Source organism: Clytia hemisphaerica, unplaced genomic scaffold (assembly GCF_902728285.1).
Source record: "Clytia hemisphaerica strain Z4C2 unplaced genomic scaffold, Clytia hemisphaerica genome assembly, whole genome shotgun sequence".
NCBI lineage: Eukaryota > Metazoa > Cnidaria > Hydrozoa > Leptothecata > Clytiidae > Clytia > Clytia hemisphaerica.
The window spans coordinates 260,290-283,650 of record NW_027103962.1 but is presented as its reverse complement, the minus strand read 5'-3'; the positions used below and the strand labels follow the sequence as shown (position 1 = coordinate 283,650).

The window sequence follows — 23,361 nt, the reverse complement described above, 5'->3', positions numbered from 1 at the left end:
TGTTAATTCTTTCTCAAGTATTAAAACACAAGATATTCACAGATAGTCTCAGAAGAAAAATGTCCATCTGACATAAATCCAATGTTATACTTTGTAAGTTATGATAATACATACTTTCTTTTATAATTTCTAATCAAACTTACTATAAGTGTCAAGAGAAGTTACAAATTACTAAGTGCAATGCATAGTACAGAATTATTGATATAGTGTAGATGTTATCTGTTGATCGCCAGATAAGAAGTTAGTATGGGAAACCAGACGTTGTTGAAATCTAACTCCTCCTTTTCTTTTCAAAATAATTTATCTTTTACACAAATATGAGGCGAGGAGTCTATTTACACTCTTCGATTCTCTTGTTTGATATATTGCTATGAGAAATGAACATTTTGTCGAGTAAAATCACAAATCTTTTTCATGCTTTTCTTTTCCTTTTGTAGACAAAGTTCAAGCTTGTCAAAAAGTTCATGTGTAAACGTGGCTTTGTGCAATGTATATATATGGTTGGTGGGACATTATATCACCCTGGCTGATTAGAAAAATTGTATGAGCTTTATCGTTGATGTGCTCTACTGTATCACAGTACTAAGGTTAGTATGTCCACTACCCATTTCCCGCCTCACTAATGTTTCTCGCTTACCAGGATCACGTTATATTCTTTGGATAAAACTTTGAATTGCCACTTATTATCGCTAGTTATAATTATCAATCGAATAGTTTCTCGGGATAAGATCTTCTAAATAGCTTTAGCAAAATTTTGTTGATTTTTTTTCTATTTTTTTCATAACCTATTCTCCGTCGAAAAATAACGTAAGAATTTTCCAATTACTTTAATTAAAACATACGATTCGAGTACATTGAACTAAAACTTTTCGCGTCAGTGACTGTAATTAGAAAGTCATTTACACCAATTATATTCCTCCTTGTAATTAATGTTTTGTTTTCATGAAATGAGTGTTATACTAAAACACCTTCAATTAAAATTAGTCTCAAGTTCAATTGCCTTCAAAAAAGTCTTTTGTTTTGGACGAGTTGTCATCGTATATTTTTTGTTGGCTCGCTTTCAAATTGGATTACTGTAAAAGAGAAAAATATTTTCATTGCAAGAAAACCAAAATATTTTGAAAATAATTTAGGAACCGCAAACATTTGATTACTCCTAAGCAACAATAAATCTTCTCATTTTGTCTTGTATAGTAAATCTAAGATAGCTAGCGAAAGGACCCTGTATCTTCTTTGAAGAAAGGTTGAAAGGTTCCTTCTCATGCATATGGCTCTTACGCTACCATTTTCGTTAGCATTTCTCTATCTTTTTATGTCTTTCTCTAGTATTTTACTTCCACAGTTAGAAAAAGTATATTTCGTTGAAATGCGATAGCGCATGGTATTACTTTCGATTTCTGTTTGTTCTCTTACCGAGTGATTTCATCATGGAGAGGCTTTGTGTTGCAACAACAACAAATTGACGTGTGTAGGTGGTTGCAACAAACAATCTTATAAAGGCATTTCTTATGGATTGAATAACTTTATAGATGGAGTTTGGTTGTGAATTTATGAAATGGCTATGAATGGCTGAGGTCGTGCATTCAGGGTTTTATCAGGAAAAAGTCTCAATACATAATAAATGCAAGGAGTTTCCTCCAAACCACCATATGGTCGACCTGTGAAAGAAACATCTCATCAATTTTGCTGTAAAAAAAGAGAAAAGTGGTGAAGATGAAATATCTATAAATTGGAAAGAAGCTTCTTTAAATTTTCCAGTTTTTATTGATTGGTAAAATGGTTATTATAATCATGGTTATTTTTTCTTCTCTTTATAGACATTGAACAATTAGAAATGTCAGCCTGTGTTTCACAAGAAGAATCTCCTTCGGGAATTCGACAATATTATGCTGGCAAATCGGTTTTCATAACTGGTGCTACTGGATTTATCGGGAAAGTCATCGTTGAAAAGCTTCTACGTACATGTCCGGATATCAGAGCAATTTATATCCTGATTCGTCCGAAGAAGGGCATGGATTGTCATAAAAGAATTGAAAAGATATTTTTGCTTCCGGTAAGTCCGACTCAAAAGTATATGGACGCCCCTTTTATTACTAAACATTTTCTCAGCACTCAATTTATGCTATATTTAAAGGTTTTCAGCCGTTGAAAAGATATTTTTGAGAGGTATAATAAAAATTATTTAAGATTTTGAACGCAGAAAGGATGATCTGTTATGAGAATAGTTAAACTCTATTTTTTTTAATCTTTCTCAGTTATTCAGGTTATTGAATGAAAAAGATCCAGAGGCAAGGAATAAAGTTGTTCCTATTCAAGGTGATATTACCCACAAGTCTTTGGGTATTAGTGATGAAGATCGTCAAACATTGGTTGATAATGTTGATATCATCATGCATAGTGCAGCCACTGTCAAGTTCAATGAGCATATCAGGTAGATAATGTGCCTGCCGGGGAGGGGGCTTAGGCAAGTGAAGGTATGGGTATGTGCCGTCCTTAAGGATGCCTTTTTGCGAACCTGGCAGTCCCTGTAACGTTTCGAAAAATCTGAAAATTGAATCTCAGTCCCATCAAGGGTCATATAATAGGGAATTTTCAATTTTTTACGTCTAAAAACAACGAAAGAGTCGTAAAATTCGCAAAATCTTACAGTTTTCCATCATTTTAAGTTCTGCTAAGGGACCGAGGGTCGACAGCCTGGCGGCAACCCCCGTCATCCTGTAAACCTAGGATTCCCTCGCCCTTCGGGTGTGCCTGCACCTTTCAAGTTCGATCTCTAAAAAGTCTTACCTCTGCTTGGTTTTGTTTGAAATGTTTTCACTTAAACGAGAGGCAATTTCTTCCAAAAAGCCGAAAAAGTCATGTTATTGTTATTGTTATCTGTTGTTATTCTACGTTAGTTATTATATTATGACCTAAGAAAATCTCAAAGTTTTCTCTTTTCTAATACCATACCAATTTCTTGAACTTTAAACTCAAGTAACTTCGCTTTTATTAGGGTTGCAATGGAAATGAATGTGGTAGCCGTCAAAGAAATTCTTACTCTTGCAAAAGCCCTGAAACATTTAGAGGTATCGGCATTCTTTTCTTTCGAACATACAAACTAACCTAAGTCATGCAGGAACATTTATGACAAAACATTCATCAAGCAGCTTACTCTATGCTAAATTTTGACATAGATATTTTTAATCAAAATCAAGGCAATTTTTCTTGTTGTTGGTTTCTAGGTATTTTGTCACGTCTCCACGGCGTATTCACAATGTAATCAAGAGAAGGCTATTATGGAGAGATTTTATCCTGTCACCATCGAACCTGGCCGCATACTTGAAGCAATGGAGTGAGTATACTGGGACCATTACAACACGCTGGAAAGTCCATCAGTAATTTTGTACATTTTTGTGATATAGTTTTAAACTGTCAAGCATGGATCTATCCATACTTATCTATCTATACTTTCTATAGAAAGTATTGGGTCATTTTTTATTAGGCTTTTTTCAAGATGTGAAAGTGCCTAATATTCCTCTGAGACATGGCATCACCTCAAACACTTTTCACGTTGTCAAAAATCTGTGCTTCTCTTTCTTTCCGTCTGTCTATTTGTCTGTTTTTCCGTCTGTAATACTTTAAAGGAAGAAATTTTGGCGGATTTGGCCAAAATCCGCCAAATTAAGTTCCCGCCAAAAGTTATATTATCCGTAGTCCGCCAAATCAAATTCTCGCCAAATTTAATTTATATAACGTATCGCCAAATTTCGTCCTATATTAGACTCCAAAATTTGGTTTTCAACGATTTTGCTATCATTTTTTACCCTAAATATCTTGCAACCGCCAAACTTAATTTTCACGGCCATCCGCCAAATTCAATTCCGTCTGAAAAAACTTTTTCAACCATCTGTCAATAAATTAAATTCCCGCCAAAATCTCCTCATTTAATGTAATCGAACTTTGCAGGTGGATGAACGACGAGATGCTTGCCGGATTCACAGAACCATTGATCGATAAATATCCCAATACCTACACATTTACTAAAGCACTCGCTGAGCACCTTATTAAGAAAGAATCTGAAAATATACCATTTATGATTGTCCGCCCGTCCATTGTCAGTTCCAGTATCTCTGATCCTTTTCCTGTAAGTTTTGACTTGACTGTATTTCTCGTCTATTTTAGTTTTTCACTTTGAATTATTATTCTAACCTTACTATTATTTCAGTTTCGTAAGATTATTAACATTCTACTTGAAAACTGTCAATGGTGTTGTTTATGCACGTTGCAATTATCTTGTACCCACATTTTTTCACTTTCAGGGCTGGGTAGATAATTACAACGGTGTCAGTGGTATTGTTGTTGCTGTAAGTTGTTCTTTTTTCTCTCTATCACCAAAAAACAGGTCCCTAGGTTCACTTAACTAAAATTAACTGAGATCAAGTAATAGTAATTTTAAAAGACTTTTAATAGGATATGTATTGTACTATACTTCTACTACTATCTTAGAGATTTTGGGATTTTATCGAAGCAATCCTGAGAGGGGTTGTTCGAGGTTAAATAATTGATTTTTGGACCTACCCCGGTGGAGGTCCTATAAATTAACCTTTGTCCGTTCGTTTGTTCGTTCGTTCGTTCGTTCGTTATTAGTTTTCGTCATGATTGGCTCATTATTTTTTTCTGATTTTTTGCAGAATGTGACGGAGCCTGATTTTCGAAAAAAAAATTTTTTGGGCAAATTTGGGCCAAAAAAAGGCTAAAAAACGGTTTTTTTTTGTGAAAAATTGGATCATTAATTTTTTCTGATTTTTTGCATGAAAGTAGGGTACCATCATAGGTAAAAGAAAGCTCAAGCAGATTTTTGCAAACAAATTTTGTAAGCTCAAAAAACGCATGTTTATCTATAAGAATCTCTATTAATAAGCATACTTCAATGTTCTTAGTCAAATTATTCAAATTTTTTATGAGATAGATGTTTTTTTTGCTCACGAGGACTTACTTTTAAAGAATATGTGTGTTTAGACAAGAAATTTTGGTTGCTTGGCGTTTTTCTTTTTAGAAAAACTGCCCAAATTCGATATCTTTTTATAAGCACATTATCGATTACTTAGGTATTAGCTTTTCTGGAGAACAATTTTTGGGGTAAATTTCAGCTAAAAAACGGCTAAAAAATGGGTTTTTTGGACTTTGTGAAATATTGGATCATTGCTTTTTTCTGACTTTTTGCGTGAAAGTAGGTAAAAGATAGCTCAAGCAAATTTTTTCAGCTCAAAAAACACATCTTTATCTATAAGAATCACTATTAATAAGCATACATCAATGTTCTTAAAATTAATGAAATTTTGGTTTCTAAACGATTTTTTATAAGAAACAAACGACTAATTTTAATAGATCGTACACTATTTGTGTTCTGAATGATTGTTTAATGGTCACGCTCACGTAGATATCAATTGTATATGTGTTAAATGCATAACCAGGTATGTCCATAAAAGTATCACTTGTTTTCAAGCGATTTACTCATTTAAAAGGAGGTTTCCCGAAAGCTGATGCCATAAGTTTTTATCGTATAACTATCCTGTGAGATGTTTAATTGATGAATTCGTTTGAAGCAACTCAAAAACTCTTGCGAAATGATTGTAAACAACCAGTATGAAGTAAAATACAAAATCAAAACAAATGTCACATGTCAAAACATGAAATCAATTCAATATGACTGTTCTTCTTGTTGAGCAGATTGTCAATTGTGCATGACACACGATGCTCGAACTTAAGTACTTTAACTGATATCCCACCTTTAAGCACCTAAATCCAAACAATTGCATCAACAATTGCAGGGAAAATGAAAACCTGCAATCTAAAAAATACAAAATCCATAATCGAATTATCGGGAACATCTAATTGAAGGCTAAATCACTCGGTAAAAACATGATACAATTTCAAAAAAATCTACGAAATTCCATACCTCTAACATTATTTATGGAATCGTTTATTTTGAAATACAAATACGTAATTCTATAAGAAGAGCCTGTAAAGAAAATCGAGGAAATTTAATAATGGTCGCCGGTGCTTATTAGAGGTCCTTATGACTAATTTTATTTTTGTTCCAGATTTCGCGAGGTCTCCTGCGTTCAATGCATGTCCCGACGGTTATCAAACACGATATCGTTCCTGTAGACTATGTGTCCAATTGTATCATCACTTCAACGTGGTACTATGCTACTTCAAGGTTTGTCAATCACCAACCTTAAGAAATCTTTCATGTGACAAGAACAGTCCGACTGCTCCTTTTTGATCACACCTTTCTAAAAACAAAGCTGAGTCTGAATAAAAGGTCAGAAAGAATACCTCATTATTGCCCAAAAATAAAAACAGGGTAAGAACAATTTGAGATTTAAAATGCCAAAAAAATGAACAGCTGAGCCTTTAAGAAAAAATTTAGTGGTTCTCATTAAAAAGAATTTTTTTTTTCTTCACCAGAGACAAGCAACCATTGATTTGCAACTGTACGTCAAGCGGTGTCAATCCTACATCATTCTGTGACCTAGGAAATATGGTTAACGACTTTTACACCTATGACAATCCACTGAATTGTATAATACGTCGTCCCAACTTCAAGGTTACAAACAGGTAGATTTTGTTTTCTTCTATATTCCTGGGTTAATTCTCAACTTCAGTTGAGCTATAATCTGAGAATGTCTGTATGTATGTCTGTCTGTATGTATGTATGTCTGTATGTCTGTATGTCCGTCCGAAAACTTTAGGGCAGGCTGGACACTTCAAAAAAGGTCGGATTTGGCTGAAATTTGGCACACTTGTTCCTTGGGTGAATATCTGGGGGTGTTTTTTTCATTTTTTGAAAATTTTGATTTTTGGGGCCTGGGGACGAGTTTTTCGCCAAAACGAGGCTAAAACTTTGGGGCAGCCTGGACACTTCAAAAAAGGTCGGATTTGGCTGAAATTTGGCACACTTGTTCCTTGGGTGAATATCTGAGGGTGTTTTTTTTCATTTTTTGAAAATTTTTTTATTTTGGGGCCTGGGGACGAGTTTTTCGCCAAAACGAGGCTAAAACTTTGGGGCAGCCTGGACACTTCAAAAAAGGTCGGATTTGACTGGAATTTGGCACACTTGTTCCTTGGGTGAATATCTGGGGGTGTTTTTTTCATTTTTTGAAAATTTTGATTTTTGGGGCCTGGGGACGAGTTTTTCACCAAAACGAGGCTGGCAGCCTGGACACTTCAAAAAAGGTCGGATTTGGCTGAAATTTGGCACACTTGTTCCTTGGGTGAATATCTGGGGGTGTTTTTTTCATTTTTTGAAAATTTTGATTTTTGGGGCCGAGTTTCAGCCAAAACGGACAAAGTATATTTGCTACCTAATACTAAATATTTGAAATGTTACAATTGGGCCTTCTAATAACGGGAAAATCTGAAGTTGAGCCCAGTGCGGTGCGCACGTTCGACTATTTGTATTGTAATCGGACAATGTACTTCCAGTAGATTTGAAGTTGTTTCTAACGTTTGGACTGAACCTTTATCAACTTTTTTTTCAATTGCACAGATATATGAATCAGTATTGGCAAGTGTTCAGTCACTATCTACCAGCTATCATCCTCGATGGATTGTCCATCATCACTGGATCAAAACCAAGGTAATACATAACCTCTTACGAAAATGTCACAAGCTACACCTTGTCTTAACACCTTGATTGATATTGAAACAATTTTTGTACGTTTGGAACCCTTTTTACTTTTTATGGTAACCTTTTTAAACTCTGTACACAATATTTGATGGATCATTCACTTATTTTCAGGTTTATGAACATCTACCGAACAATTGACACCTCTTTAACAACACTCGACTACTTCATTCAAAACCAGTGGAAGGTATAGAACTTCTTCTTTAACTGAAACTTATCAAACGATTTCAGACTGTTGAAATATATCACCTTTGCTAACGGACATAAAAATATTAAATCCTCGGGTTTCGTAAAACAATTCTGCCTCAATTCGTACATGTACTAAGGCTTTTACGTGAGATGCAGTTGTCATTATTACATAACTTATTTTTTTAGTGGGGTAACCATAATCAACAAAAGATATTGAAAGCCATTCCCGAAGATGAAGTCGAGGTAAGATGAAATTTTAGCCTGAAATGTTTCAAACAAAAATGAAATGAAGATGTTCTCAAAGTCTGTTTTGATAATGTACAAAAAGCTTCGTATTTATGTTCTGACACGGCTTGTTGATTGATCATGGTAAATATAATGAAGATAATTGTTTTTCAATTTTATATACTGATACCTTTATACCTTACAGGCCTTGTCTTTTTTTGGTTGTAGGTATTCGATTTTGATATGCGCAAGATAGTTTGGAAGACATATTATCAAGAAATGATGACAGGAATAAAATTGTATTTAGTGAAAGAAGATCAGTCAGAACTCCCTAAAGCCCGAAGCACACATCGAAGGTTTTTGCCCTACTTTTCAATTTCTTTTGATAACTGTTGCCAGGTTCATAGGTTGCTGGCATCCTCATACTCCTTATAGATTATCAACCATTGGATTTGTGTAGACTATCAGATTTTCTATGCTAAATAGATAGCTCCTATGAATTTTTCTAAGTAGCATTTTCTTGCTTTTAGATACAAAATGGTGCGATGGTTGTCTTCTACGATTTTCATTTTATTGGCTGGTCGATTCTTCTTCTTGAAATCTGAAAGATTCCGTAAATTATGGTTCGAAGCTTTGTTCTCCATCTACAAATTTTTGCACCTTCTACGAATTCCAACTTTTCGAATTGTATGATATGTGAAATGAAGAAAGGGCATTTTCATTGGTCGTTCATTTTTCTTGGTCGTTCATTGGTCATTCTGTGAATCTATTTTATTGAAATTTGTTTCAATTTGGTTTTTCAATCAGATCAACGCGGCTGTACTGAAATATGAGGAGTACATAATTTACTCCTTCTTACCGGTGTTTTGATAGATTTAAAAAAAACTCTCTTAGGTGAATTTATTATAGTTGTAATTTGTTAAATTTTTCTTCTTAACCCTTAATTATATACCTGGAAGTTTTAATAACTAAATTTTATGTGCTAAGCCACCTTTTATGTTGAAAATTGAAAAATGTATATCTATCTATCTATCTACTTTTAAAAATTTGATTTATTTTTAATTCGGTACGCACCAAAGTTAGTCCAATCAATATATTTATTTGTGCTTAATTGCCTTACGGGTTCTTTATTGAATATTAAGATGCATATAAGCAGAATGTCGTATTCTTGATTATGATTTTGCGGAAATTTTTGTATTCGTTATCATTTTTAGGTATTTATTGAAAATTATGGTAAAATAAAAGTGAAAGTGAATCTGAATAACTCTTAACGAAATTAAGTCGATTTTTTCGATACCTTTTTATCTTTTGACAAGAAGCTTTTTAGGACAACGGTATTTTTTATCCTGGAAGCCGCTATCGGAACATTTTAATAGACTCGTTGGCGCTCCGATGTAATAAAGCATAAAGTTTACTCATTCCCGCCCTCTTAGCTCTGCAAACTTCTGTCTATCGTTTATCGGCTTATTTATTTTCTCTTTTGTGACCGGTGTTTCACTTGGAGAATAAGGTACTAATGCCTGCAGTTTCGGCGATAGCAAGTTTTTGTTGAGGACTTCGCTGAGACTTCGCTGAGACGATTTTATGAATTCTATAAAGCTCTTAACAATTGTAACAGTGTCCCCACCCACCGCAGTAAAATCCAAAAGTGGTGACATTAGGATGGAGGGATTTCATGGAGAGGGAAATGAATTTGAGGAGTTGGTCATCATATGTGTTCGTATGGAATAAATCCAGGCAATAAGGTGACAAATGTTAAACTCAACTCATCTGGATTAGAGAAACATTTATAAAATTTAAGTCTAGTGTACTAGATTGCTTGGTGCGACCCGCAATTTTGACCTTCAAAATTGAGGTTAATTTTTACGTCAGAGGGTCGAAATGTTATTAACTGTGTAAACAGGTGAAGATTTTGTATTTGTATTAATTAGGTTCCGAAATGTGTATTTGTCGAAATGAGTAAATTATAGTAAACGATTGAAATTTGCCGAAATCTGTGAAATGAAATAAATGTGAGATATTGTTCGCTTTGGGGCTGATGTTTGGGATGTACCATGCAATATGAGGTCTAACTTAAGCGCCTAAGACCGTAAGGATGACGGCCTGTCGAAGGACTGTAAGGAGGACAGCCATATGAGCGTGGACTGTAAGTAGGACAGCCTTACTCCTAACCTTATGAGCGTGGACTGTAAGGAGGACAGCCTTTACTCCTGAACCTTATGAGCGTGGACTGTAAGGAGGACAGTCAAATGAGCGTGGACTGTAAGGAGGACAGCCATATGAGCGTGGACTGTAAGGAGGACATCCTTTATACTCCTGAACCTTATGAGTGTGGACTGTAAGGAGGACATCCTTTACTCCTAGCCTTATGAGCGTGGACTGTAAGAAGGACAGCCTTTACTCCTGAACCTTATGAGCGTGCTATGCTTTTACTAATACTTTTATAAATATTACATTTAATCGAGAAGAGCCGACCGATGGTTAGCCCGGGGTCCACTTAAAGCTTTTTTTATAGACTGGATGGCGCGATTAAGTGGCCCGGTAGTATATGGTAATATGCTTTTGCTTAGGCGGACTGTAAAACAGTCCGCCAAATTGTAGTTGATTTTGGAAGGTAAAAACAGTATGAAGCAATATTTTTATTTGAAAATAAGGGATTGCAAATCTGCTAATCGTGTTTGTTTCTCATTTTCGATTATATCTTTCAATTCCAAGTAGTTTTGTTGTTATTTGGATTTTTAATTTTTTTTCTTCAATTTTTCAAAATGGCGAACTCGCCAAATGCTCCTAGTCTACTTCACTTGACTCAGCGTCATAAAAAATTATCAAAAAGCAAAGTTCAGCCAAAAGTAGACTCTAGTCTAACTGATGGTACATCTCTATGGAGAGCTGTTTGTAGAAATATTCACTCGATTATTTTTTTGATAAAATTTAACATTATCATTCGGTAAATTCAATTATCATTCGGTAAATTCAATATTATCATTCGGTAAATTCAATATTATTATTCGGTAAATTCAATTCTCATTCGGTAAATTTAATATTATCATTCGGTAAATGCAATTTGCATTTGGTAAATTCAATTATCATTCGGTAAATTCAATCATCATTCGGTAAATTCAATTCTCATTCGGTAAATTCATTTTACATTCATTTCAAAGTTTTCATTTGATTTCTTTCATTTGGTTTGATAGAAGTTTAATCTCATTCTGCAAGAAATTCAATATTTTATTTTATTAATTTATTCAACCATTACTTTTAAAGGCAACACGTCATTTTTCATGTGGGTTAGAATCGCAACAGATAAAACCGACGTTTTTGTGACTTTTTTAACACGTAGTAATATCCCCCATGATGCAACGGGTGGGTAGGGTAAAAGGGAAAACAAAATGTGCACTTTTTGATGAATACCCAGATTGCTCACGAGAATTTTTTGACCCGCATCCCACGCGATCGTATTTAATCGCCCGCGCATGTATGCTGTGTCCATCGCAAGAACAAGATTCTCCTCTCTTGAGACTTTAAGAAGATTGGAAAGTGTCTTAATCATCCCAGATGAAAATAAGGAATATTTATGTAATCAAATTTATGGATGTAGTAAGTAAGGGTGGCTGAGTGGTTAAGGCGATGGTTTGAAGTACAGGCGGTGATCTGTTTTGAGAGTTTGAATCCCATACAGTGCGGTGATGTTTGTGTTATTTTGTCAGTGTTGAACAAACTTTTCTGGTTTTATAAGCCATGACTTCGTGTTGGATACGCACGAATCAGACGGATTAAAATGTCGTTCTTTCTCCAAAAAGGAGATGGCTATGACGTAGAGACGGCAAGACACGCTCTGCACCGAGACATGATGATCGATGAATCTCCATCAATTGAATTTACAGAATGAGAATAGAATTTACCGAATGAAAATAGATTTTACTGAATAAAAATAGAATTTGATTGATAATAATAATAAAGAATTTACCGAATGAAAATAGAATTTATTTTGAATGATAATAAAATTTACCGAATGATAATTGAATTTACCGAATAATAATTGAATTTACCGAATGCAAATTGCATTTACCGAATGATAATATTGAATTTACCGAATGAGAATTGAATTTACCAAATGAGAATTGAATTTACCGAATGATAATTGAATTTACCGAATGAAAATATTGAATTTAATCAAAAAAATAATCGAATAAATATTTCTACAAACGGCTCTCCATACATCTCCGCGGCTCTTGTTATTTAGAGCTCTAGGAGCGTGGCACGGTAGCAACCGCGAGTAAAATTAAGAGATAGGTTGACCGCGTCGTGTAAGGGCGGGAATTAATACTTTTGATAGGTAGACTATTTTTGTTTACATGATTTCAAAATGGCTGACAGAAGCATTCAAGATTTCTCTTTTACAAGATTTTTTATTTTGATTTAGTAAATACTAACCTGAGATCAGATTGTGGTTGTTTTCTGCCCACCACGCTGTAGCTCTAAAGGGATGGGTGAAAACATACAATCTGACGAATATGCAATCTCGAAATCGTAAGGACCGCGTTCGTCTAAAAGGACTGGGGATGACAACAAAGTTGCGTGATTGTATTTATGAATAGGGCGCCGTATCAGTTTTTGACTTCCTGGCGCACAACAAGATTCTTGTTGTAAAATTTTCCGCGGGAGGAGTATTTTCCTCAGATGTATAATTTTCAAGTGCCTTTAGAGGTTTACCGTGCACGTAAGAAAATTATGAACAGCTGTTATCAGGTTAGTAAATACTTTCTACATAATTCAGTGTGTATTTTGTATTGCTGCAGCAAGCGGGAGTTTTCAGAGTTTGAACTGCTTTTTTATGGGCGAGCACCTAATTTTAAAGTAGCTTGCAGTTGTTTTTTTTTTAGTGTGGCATAGTTTTTTTTGAAAACAGAGAGAAGAATATGACTGCGAAGTCTTGCATCAAGTATTTGTTGTTTTCTTTTAATGTCATATTTTGGGTGAGTAATTTTCTTTTTGAATTTTGGAAAGATAGTCATTGGGCCTTTCCAAAACTTGTCTGTATAAACAGGCAGGAGAGGGCGGGCGACACAGGATTTTTGAGGGCAACAGTTTTCACCAAAATTTAACATTTCCAAGGCGAGAGAGAAGAAAATGTATGAATCTCCAAGGCAATTGAATTAAAAACGGTAAAAAAGAGTGGAAATTCCGCAACATTTTGCAAAAGTAAATAGATTTTTATAGCCTGGAGCTGGATATCCAGGGCTGTAAACTACCGTAAGTTGGTCTAATCTCGACCTCCGTCTTCTAATTTCGACACCCTTCTTTAGTTTAGAGATAGGCAGTCCGTCACAAACCGCCATATAAACAAAATTCAACATTCTCACCAAAGTGGTCTTTTTGATTTCCCAAACATTCCTCTAAAGCGTTCACTTCCACAATAATTTATGTAAATTGCAATTTCGGTCAGTCCACAGTCGGCTTCAACATATACACGTGTTTTTATTTACGTGACCGAAGTGTCTACTAAAACAATCCGGGGGAAAGTGGCGAAGCAACACAACAGATTATTCGCAAAGTAAAGAAATATCTTTTCGCATTGACAATCAAATATAATATATTATATTATTATATCCTTAATTCAAAAATCAAAAATTCATTTTTCATTCGCGAAAAAAAAATAAAATAATGAATTACTATTACTAAGACGCCCCCGTTTTTTACTCTCGTTTAATTTCCGATCTCGGAATGTGCAAAACGCCCGTCCGCCCCATATCCACCCAATCAGCTTAAATTCACTTTAATTGTCCATTGACTTTCAAAAAATAGTATTTAAAAATTATGAATTTATAATAATTACAAAAAACAAAAAGTTTGATACTTCATCAGTGAAATATTCAATAAATTCCTAGTTTAAATTTTCAGTGGGCGTTTTTCTAGGGCTTCGTTTATCGCGCAATTTCTGCGTCACACAAACTTTCTCGGCCGCTCGTAATAATTATGCATTGCCAAATTTGGTTCTCCATTGTCAAGTCAGGATCGATGGTGACGTCACCTAAGCATAAAAAAGAAAGGATTTCGTCAGTTTTATGCATATATTAATTTGCGAGATATTCTATTCGCCGCGCGAGCGCACTTTTCGTAGACTAGTCGGAATACTTTTTTTACTCGCGGGATTGATGGTAACTTTTCATCTTCGTTATTTTTAAAATGAAGCACAACCGAAAAAAAACAAAACTTCAGAAAGTTGCGTATTTCCAGTGAGTAAACAATTCTGAAAATTAACAAAATTGATGATGATGATTTTTTTTCGGTCAGGCAAATGTCTCGTATTGGGGGTTCTAGTCTTGAACCCTAAGCCTACGCGGGATTGCAGCGTTTGGATAAACGAGACAAAACTCTAAAAAAGCTGGTGTTTTGACGCGCTTCCGTGTTCTCGAAATATCGCGGTTTGTGGCGCACTGATAGGAATAATATGAAAGTCGGAATCGGTGATTGAAAAAAAGATTTATCCTCCCTTACCGTGAAAAAGGGTAACTTGCATCAGTGGAGGCTAACATGCATAGCCCTCAAATGAATGACCTGGCTGGTCATTAAAATACACATACGCAGCTCCGCTCGCAGCTCTACTCTCCCATTTTTGTTTCGATTTATTTTCGTATTTTAATGACCAGCGGGGCCTTTCATTTGAGGGCTATGCATGTTAGCCTCCACTGATGCAAGTTACCCTTTCTCACGGTACCACTAAGCAAATAATTTCTTAATTTTTCAGTTCTAGAAAAGGGTGTCGAATGTAGAGGAGGGATGTCGACAAGTGTTGACATTAGACCAAGTTACGGTACACAGTGAGATCAGCAGGTAAACTTGCATCAGGCTAACATGCATAGCCCTTAAATGAATGACCTGGCTGGTCAACGACCCTCGACATGGCCCGAGAATTCTCGGGCCAAAACTTTAATTGGAATTCGCGTAAAGCCCGAGTATGGCCCGAGCTGGCCCGAGAATTCTTGGGCCACGCACGGGCCACGCACGGGCCACACCACAATTTTTGAAAACATGATTTAAACAGGCGTGTAATTTCAGGACTGAATTTTTTTAACATTTTCTTTGAGAAAAACTTGGTTTCTCTTAATTATATTAAATATATATATTTTTGCAGCTCGTGCTCACTTCGCTAAAGCTGTAAGGACCAATCTACACGGTGCGGAGCAATTCTGAAGCAAAAATAGGGTAGTTGTCCACTTGCTACTGTAGAATCGTCTAATATCGACATGCGTCTTCTAAAGTCGATACCGGATCTGTAAAATAATCAAAACAAACCTTGAATGAAATTCTTCGTATCATTCTTATCAAACAAGTTCATCCATCAAACTAGAAGTTCAATAAACATTGCAATCCTTTTAATTAAAAAAATAGCCAAAATTATAATCAGTTTTACACAAACAAAACACTTCCTCATAACTTTCTCGTGTCCACCATTAAAATTTTACAACTTTATTACGCTTCAAGTTATGATAAAAATAATTTGTGCGCTTAGCCTGGTTTCCCCTTCCTTATTTATCAAAAACACACGCTCTACACAGGAAAAAATTTTCGATTTCCAACGTTGGAAATTCAAATTTGAAAAAACCTTTGAGAAAACCACAAGCGATTTTTCGCTCAAAACAGGTAGGTCCTTTCAGCATGTAGCTTGTTTGCTTATTCTTTTTTCTACATGATCTTGAACGAATTTTGAAAAACAAATTAGTGGAAAATATAAGCAAATTTGAATATCTTTCAAATGATAATTTTTATTATACAACAAATGCTTGGGAAATTATGGCCAAGAATTGAATTACTTACCTATACAATACTGGAAACTGGATCTTCTAGCTCATTTTAAGGGGAGAAAAGATGCACAAGAAAATAGATAACTGAGTATACACCCTCAAAAAATTGTACAGTGCATAATGTGTATTTTTTACCATATTTTTCTTGTTTCGATCCCTTCTTTATCTAAAGAATATCCTTGAAAAATTTCATTGACCTGTGACAATTTGAAAAAAAAGTTACAGCCAAAGTTATATTTTTGTGAATTTTTCCATGATTGATTTAGTAGTGAGTGTGTTTTAATGAACCTTTTCAACAGTATATAATTTGATATATTTGAAGCCTTGTTTAAGAAATGACAAGCACAACTTGAAATGAACGAACTTTAAATATGTGTTAAACTTTTGGTAAAAGTTAATGGGGCAATTTTCTTAGGGCAAATTCTAAAGGATAATTTTCCTAGTAGAGGCCAAATTTCTAGGGAAGGGGGGGTGTTTAGATTTTAGACTAAAAAGTATAGAAATTATTCTTTCTTGGAGCTTGCATTTGTTTTCTTGCTATTGCTTTCTTGCTATTGCTGCTATTGACAGTAAGTCACACTAGCGTCCCGCCAAAATGCATATCAAAGATTAATGCTGCGAAAGCGCTATATCGTTTACTTGACTCACAAGCAAAAAAATGCGCCGCAAAACTCCTAAAAGGATTTATGAAAAAATGACACGGCGCTTTTTGATCCATTTACATGATTCATTTACATGTGCGGAATTGATTTTACTTTAGCGTATAAACAATGCCTTAAAAATCGAAGCGAAATTACTCCAATCAAAAATAATTCTAAATTCATACATAACTGTTTGATGCATTTGTGAAATCCCAGTGATTAGTGGCTTTTAAAGCATTTTTCATAAAGTCCATCTAAATAAATTGCTAGTCTTGGGATTAAAATTTTGTTAATATTTAATCTCAATATGTACTTTATTGATGATGAAATTTAAATCAATCTGACTGTAGTTTTCCCTTCATATAAATTCAGCTTGCTGGGTTAGCAGCTGTTGGTGTTGGCATATGGCTTCTATTTGATCCTGGACGCTTCAACGACTTCTTAGGGAGATACACGTTTACAATCCCAGCCTCGATTCTCATTGCAACTGGCCTATTTGTTTGTATGGTTGGCTTTTGTGGATGTGCTGGTGCAATCAAAGAGAGTAAATGTCTTCTCGGCACAGTAAGTTGTGTAAAATCTATAGGTTAAAGAAGATTCTGTTTTGATTAGTGACGAAAATACGGGATTCTCTCTTTTCAAAAATCTTATTCAAGTAATACTATTGCGCAAGGCATTCTAAATCTAGTTCGTAAGGCGATTGACAGCAGCTTAGCAGCTTCAGTTAAAACTATTCTTAAGAAGGTTTGGTTTCTATTTAGGTCCCTCCGGAATAAATTATGTCAGATTAAACACAACTTTTCATATTTTTTAGTATTTCACAATGCTTCTCATCATCTTTTGTGCGGAAATTGCTGCTGGTGTCCTTGGGTTCCTTTACCGAGATAAGGTGAGTATAATTTCTCAAAAGTAACAGGTTAGAGTGGCTCTTCTAATACAAAACTTATAAAAAGAATACTTCTTACTGCTTATGTTCTGGCTTTATTAACGCAACCCCCTTTCAGTAAGCTAGTTCTGCTAAATCAGTTTATTTCAAATTTGTCAAATCTCACTTCACCAGCAACTCATTACAATTACATTTCTTGACAAGTTTTTACACTCTTTTCGAACTATATATGTGATTTTTTATCAAAGAAGATAAGAACTGAGAATCGAGAATAGTAGGAAATATGTAAGATGCCTTTGAAACAGGAAAAATTTCGAATTTATTGTTCTCACAGATCAAAGATGAAGTGACAACAGAGGCGCAGAGAGTCATTGAAAAAGAATATGGTACAGGAAATTCTGATATCGACCATGCTGTGGATATCTTACAAGAAAAGGTCAGGCTTCCCAATTTAAAACTACTTAAATTACGCAAAATAAAAAGCTCCTCTTGGTTTTGATCAACCATGTATGTAGAAATACAGAAATGTAGAAATACAGATTAACAGTGACAGTTTTCTTATAACATTTCTTCAAAGACATCTTTCCACAATGTGCCAAATACTTCTTTGTATGTATAAGATCCGAACATTTTTAAAACAGTTTGATTGTCAACATTTTAAAAGGTTGGGACAAGGTTCTTTCATCTTCCCTTTTTACGTGGAAACCCTTTCAATGTTTATTCATATAGTTCTTTTCTGGATATAAAATAAAGGTTTTGATTTTTCAGTTGAAATGTTGTGGAGTGAAATCGGCAACAGAGTACATCACTTCTGCTTGGAAACAGACCACCAACAAGTCTTATCCTCCATCTTGTTGCTCGAATCAACAATCATGTGCGATTTCCACACCTGATAATAATCAATTGGTCTACCTGGATGTAAGTCTTTCTATTGTTGTTTACAGGGAAATAAAATTGAAATCTCTAAAACAAAAATTGATTTTCTGGGTTTCTACCAGTATCGTGCTGACAGAGTGCTGAAGACAACAAAGCACAGCTCCAATAAATTAAGAAATAATAGTGAGCGAGTACTGTCGTCAAACCCGAGTGGTGAATAAGTGATTAAAGCCGATTTACTCATATTCACTTGGTCATAATATCCTGCGTGATATTAAGTTTTACGGTTAGGGGTGTCCTCGAAAAGACTTTGTCCCTTCAGATTACTATTTCACTGCTTAAATAGAATTTTCACAGCAAAGGTTAAAAAGTTATCTTAAACATCAAATATCCGAACAAAAAAGTCAAAGATATAAGTATTTTTCCTTCTGTGCGAGTCCTCAATTTGTACTATGATTCATTATACCTTCACCCTGACCAACCCGTGTCATAATATTTTGTTTTATAAGAATAAGCCATATGTAATAACATAAAGCTTCCATGATTAAAATGTTAGGAACAAGTCAAGAACATTTTAAAGGCTTTGCGGACTCTAAAACACCCGACTGAAATTGCATAAACACACTCACAAAATGGTGAAATTGGAATATTTTAAGAAAACATTTGGGCTAAAACTGAAATTAAGAGCATGCGAAGGGTTCAAAAGTTTTGAACGTTCTTATAAAAAACGTGAGTCAATAAAAAAAAAGGAGAAATCAATGACAGTTTTGGTTACGGTATGCCAAGATAATCCATTGGTTATCTGATATTCCGATGTTAGATTGGTGGCCGTCCACCCTAAGGCTCTAAGGCAGTGGGTTATTTCCCATCGGATAGAAATGGTAGTAGCCCAGCACTACAGCACGCTCCAGCTGAGCTCAACTTGGTCTTTTGCGTGTTAAAAAGATATTTCCCAACTATCAGAGTTTCCGCTTGTCACAAGAGAATTTTGAAATTGGGTGCCAGGTAGTGGGTTTGGTGGATTGACCGAGACTCTGGAGGCACATTTTCAAACATTGCATTTTGGCCTTCTCTTACCAATAAAGTTTGGCTTGGTTCACAAATTTGTTTTTGGCGGTCTTTGTCTCTCGGTTTCACAGTAAAATAATTGGCTCTGGTAACAGTAGTAAACTGCATTGTCACCATATCTTGATAAGATTTTGTTAAAAGAAAGTTTCAAGTCGTTTAAAAATGTTTTCTCCGAGATTTATCTGATATTCCGATGGCGGATTGGCGGCCGCCCACGATAAAGCTCTAAAGGAGCGCGCCGATTTCCCATCGGAGAGGAAACTAACTAAGACTCTAAAACACCTGGATGTAAACGAGAAAAACCGAAAACGAGGGCTGGGTTACAAGACCTCCCGCTGCAAAATTCTTGATGCGGTCTCGCAAAATTCCGTAATGTAAACTTTCCAGATGTTGAAAAATTTCCCGACCTTCAGAGCTTTAGCGTGTCGGAAGAAAATTTCACCATCTGGGTGCCAGATAACTCCAAGATACACACAAAAGAACTCCAGCGTGGTAGATTCTACCCCCCTGGGGCTGAAAGTGTTGATAGAGATCTTGGTTTTAATTCTCATATATAAAACAGCTTTTTGGTTTGTGTGTAATTCTCGTATTCCCTTTTTCTTTTAGGGATGCCTTGACAAGTTAACAGAGTATGTTAAAGACAACTTGATGATTCTTGGCGGTATTGGTGTCGGACTGGCATGTATTCAGGTATGAACAAATAGAACTCACTCTATGTGATTATAAACCATTTAGTGATGATCCTAGCCAAGGTTCTGAGCTAATAGTATAATTTTGACTTTAAAAAAGATTGTTTACTATTAGCTTACTTGCAAACTCGGTAAAACATGCTCGCCTTTGCCGAAGACTCTTCGTATTCCCGAGGCAATGAGTATATTTTGTTATCAAAGGCAAAAATAATACATATTCGATATTCCCAAGAGCAATTAAAAATAACAAACTTTTTCTCTTTGTTTTGAACGTGTTATTTATGTTATCAAAACAATTAGAACCGACAAATTGTCGTGTTTTTGACAGGGAAAATACTAAAATCTGATTGGATGCGAAAAAACGAGCTGCAACGAGATTAGTTTACAATCAGGCGTTCGTATAAGTGTAGTGAAAACTTGTTGAGCAGCGGTTATGCATCACGCATGACACTCTGGCTATGACCCATTGTGAAAAATTAGTTCCTCAAACACATCCGATGGTCGGGAACTCACATGCTCGACATTCTCCAATCCTAGTATCCCCGGGTGAAAGTTACACTGCTACCATAGCCTTCCTTTGGTATTGAATTCGTTCGGGCCGAGGCGAGCCGAGACGAGCTGAGTCCCCTCTTAGGTATGCAGAATACCCGTCAAGTATTTTCATAATCTGATATATTTAGTATGTAAAAGGAGAAGCATGGATTTCTTAGGTACAAAACTTCATTAAAAAGCCCCTTCTCTAAAAGTTGAAATTTGAAATATGACGTGATTTTAAAAAATTTCTCTTCTTTATATTTTTTACACTTTAGATATTGGGGATGTGCTTTGCTTGTTGTATGTTCTTTGCCATTGATGATGAATACTGAAGAAAATCAGAGCTCATAAGTTTGATTGGAATTAAATTTGCACGAGTAGAATTTTTATAATGTTTGTAACAATCTTTTCTCTCATAAAAACAAGGCTTGGCTCTCCTCGTTTTGGTATTGTAAAAACAGCGCCTTAGCACGAAACCTTCGAATAATTCTATAACTAAAGTCTATTCACGATAAGTGTGCACTCTTTTTTCTTTTACCTATAACTTTTGAAGGAATTCTTCAATCTTTATAAATTTGGTATCATTGGAAAGATATTAGTGAGTGGAACAATTTGAAACAAAAAAATATTTTAAAACATTCTAAAAATGAAGATGAAAATGAAGAAGAAAAAAAGGAAGATCTTGTAGAAAAGTGCTATAACTTTAGTTTTTACTGGAGAGATTCTTTGATCTTAGGAGATCATCACTGTGAAGAAATTTCATTAAAATATTTATTCAATATAAAGTTATGATACAAAGTTAATAAGTGATTGACCCCAAAAAACAGCAAAAAACTCCAGAAAACAGCGTTTTTAGACGTCAATCAGCTTATAACTTTGTTTGATATCTTTTGATTGAATGATTATTTTTGAGAATTATTTTCACAGTGATGACGTTCGATGATCAAGGATTCACTTGAGTGAAAATGATAGTTATAGCACTTTTCTACAAGATCTTCATTTTTTACTTCTTCATTTTTATCTTCATTTTTAAAATTTTTTTAAAGATTTTTTTATTTTAAATTGTTCCACTCACTAATATCTTTCCAATGATACCAAATTTATAAAGATTGAATAATTCCTTCAAAAGTTATAGGTAAAAGAAAAAAGAGTGCACACTTATCGTGAATAGACTTTAAGGCTCTATCTACATAGCGGTTTTGTTTGTAAGTCGAATCATTTTTTCGATTTTACCGCTATTGGTCAAGAAACAAAAGACGATCATTTTGTAAACAAAAGAAATAATTTATGCTCTGAACCATGATTGGTCAATAATATCAGAGGTATAGGTTTTCTGCCAATCAAATTATTTTATGGATCATCATTCGAACTTTATCACATGTTTTGAAAACTAAATATTCTTTTGGTGTGTGCACTGGACATGAAAAGAACAAGTCTAAGTAAGTGTCTTCTGATCAATTTCACTGTTTTTGTTTGTAACTTATTTTATTTCCTGATTATTTTATAGAGATTTTTAAATGTAGATTTTTTTGTATATGCAGGTATATATGATATTTGAATGAATGAATGAGTGTGCTTTAGTATTTCTAGCGCTGATATTTTCTTCCCTTTAATAAACGAAATTATGTTCTGAAATTGATTTGAAAAAGACAGTCTTTAAGGAATCTTTTTGGGAAAACAGCAGATGTTATTTGGTAAAAAAATCTTCCACAATTATACAATTTCACTTTTGTTAATAAATTTTGCCGGGGGGATTTAGGCTAAAAATACAAACTTTGTATCCGGGGGAGGGGGGGGGTACTTAGGCAAAAATAGGTGCTGGGTATGTGCGGACGGTAAGGGTCGGGTTTTTCACATTTCAAAGTCTCTCTAAGGGTTACAAAAATCAGGAAATTTCAAAATAGTCTCTCTAAGGGTGGGAAAAATCACGATTTTTAGAAAAAAATTTTGATTTTGAGAGAAAAAATTACAAAAAGTCTCACTAAGGGTAGGAAATTTTTGAAAATCAGAGAAAATTTTTCGAAAAGTCACTCTAAGGGTCACTTTTTCACTAAAATTTGGTCTCTCTAAGGGTCGGTTTTCGGAGGTCCCGTCCGCACACACCCCTCATTCACCAACCCTAGTACCCCCCGGGCTTTGTATCAATATATGTAAATAATGCAATTTATTGATAGAAAATTATAGTGCATCATGTTAAATTTCACTCAAAATTTTATCCAATTTTTTCAAGATTATTTATTATGTTTTATAATTACACTCGGCAGTATTTGTCACTATGTTATTCTGTGTCACAAATCATTACAAACTGTTTTGAATTTGTTAATGTACATTAAAAATGATTTGTTGATGTCGTCATACTGAATAGTCCTTAAGTCGCGTATTTTTTTTATCGTAAATTATTGTATATTTCATAGTTCATTCAAAAATGTCTAGTACAGTAAAAGTTTATTTTGAAAAAAATGAAAAATTATATGTTCGTCTTGTTTGTAAGGTGGGACATCCTAAATACATGTGCATAAAACTGATTTTTTGTCCTTTTATTTGATCTGCAGAATTATGCTGATTTTTGAAACTAATTTAATTTGGGAATAAAGAGATGGTTTGAGAATTATGGCATGTAACCTTATAATATTTATGAGACTGATGAAACTTTGCGACTCTTTTTGTCCAATTACTTTCCAATTTTCCAAAATTAATTTTAAGATATTAAAACTAATTTAATTTAATTCCAAAATTAATTTTAAGATATTAAATCATTAGATATGGAACTGGA

The 23,361-nt window shown here is 34.6% G+C and overlaps 2 protein-coding genes across 3 annotated transcripts; both read left to right on the top strand.

Annotated features, from left to right (window-relative positions):
* Positions 1 to 4: 4 nt before the first annotated feature.
* LOC136810197 (fatty acyl-CoA reductase 1-like) lies at positions 5 to 9,369 on the top strand. The gene is made up of 15 exons (XM_067066765.1): positions 5 to 93; positions 438 to 587; positions 1,818 to 2,053; positions 2,256 to 2,431; positions 2,996 to 3,068; positions 3,225 to 3,334; positions 3,949 to 4,126; positions 4,302 to 4,346; positions 6,087 to 6,205; positions 6,457 to 6,606; positions 7,538 to 7,627; positions 7,790 to 7,862; positions 8,051 to 8,107; positions 8,318 to 8,445; positions 8,620 to 9,369. The coding sequence occupies exons 3-15, from the start codon at positions 1,835 to 1,837 to the stop codon at positions 8,780 to 8,782; spliced, it is 1,581 nt and encodes a 526-aa protein (XP_066922866.1). The 5' UTR covers positions 5 to 93; positions 438 to 587; positions 1,818 to 1,834; the 3' UTR covers positions 8,783 to 9,369.
* Positions 9,370 to 12,845: 3,476 nt separating this feature from the next.
* LOC136810198 (CD151 antigen-like) lies at positions 12,846 to 23,113 on the top strand. 2 transcript variants are annotated; one of them, XM_067066767.1, is made up of 7 exons: positions 12,846 to 13,065; positions 16,908 to 17,099; positions 17,350 to 17,424; positions 17,756 to 17,857; positions 18,190 to 18,339; positions 19,972 to 20,055; positions 20,864 to 23,113. In XM_067066767.1, exons 1-7 carry the CDS (start codon positions 13,009 to 13,011, stop codon positions 20,918 to 20,920), a joined length of 717 nt encoding a protein of 238 aa, XP_066922868.1. In that variant the 5' UTR covers positions 12,846 to 13,008; the 3' UTR covers positions 20,921 to 23,113. The 2 variants fall into 2 exon arrangements, with proteins under 2 accessions (XP_066922868.1, XP_066922869.1); XM_067066768.1 differs by lacking the exon at positions 20,864 to 23,113 and adding an exon at positions 20,383 to 20,763.
* The last annotated feature ends 248 nt before the right edge of the window (positions 23,114 to 23,361 follow it).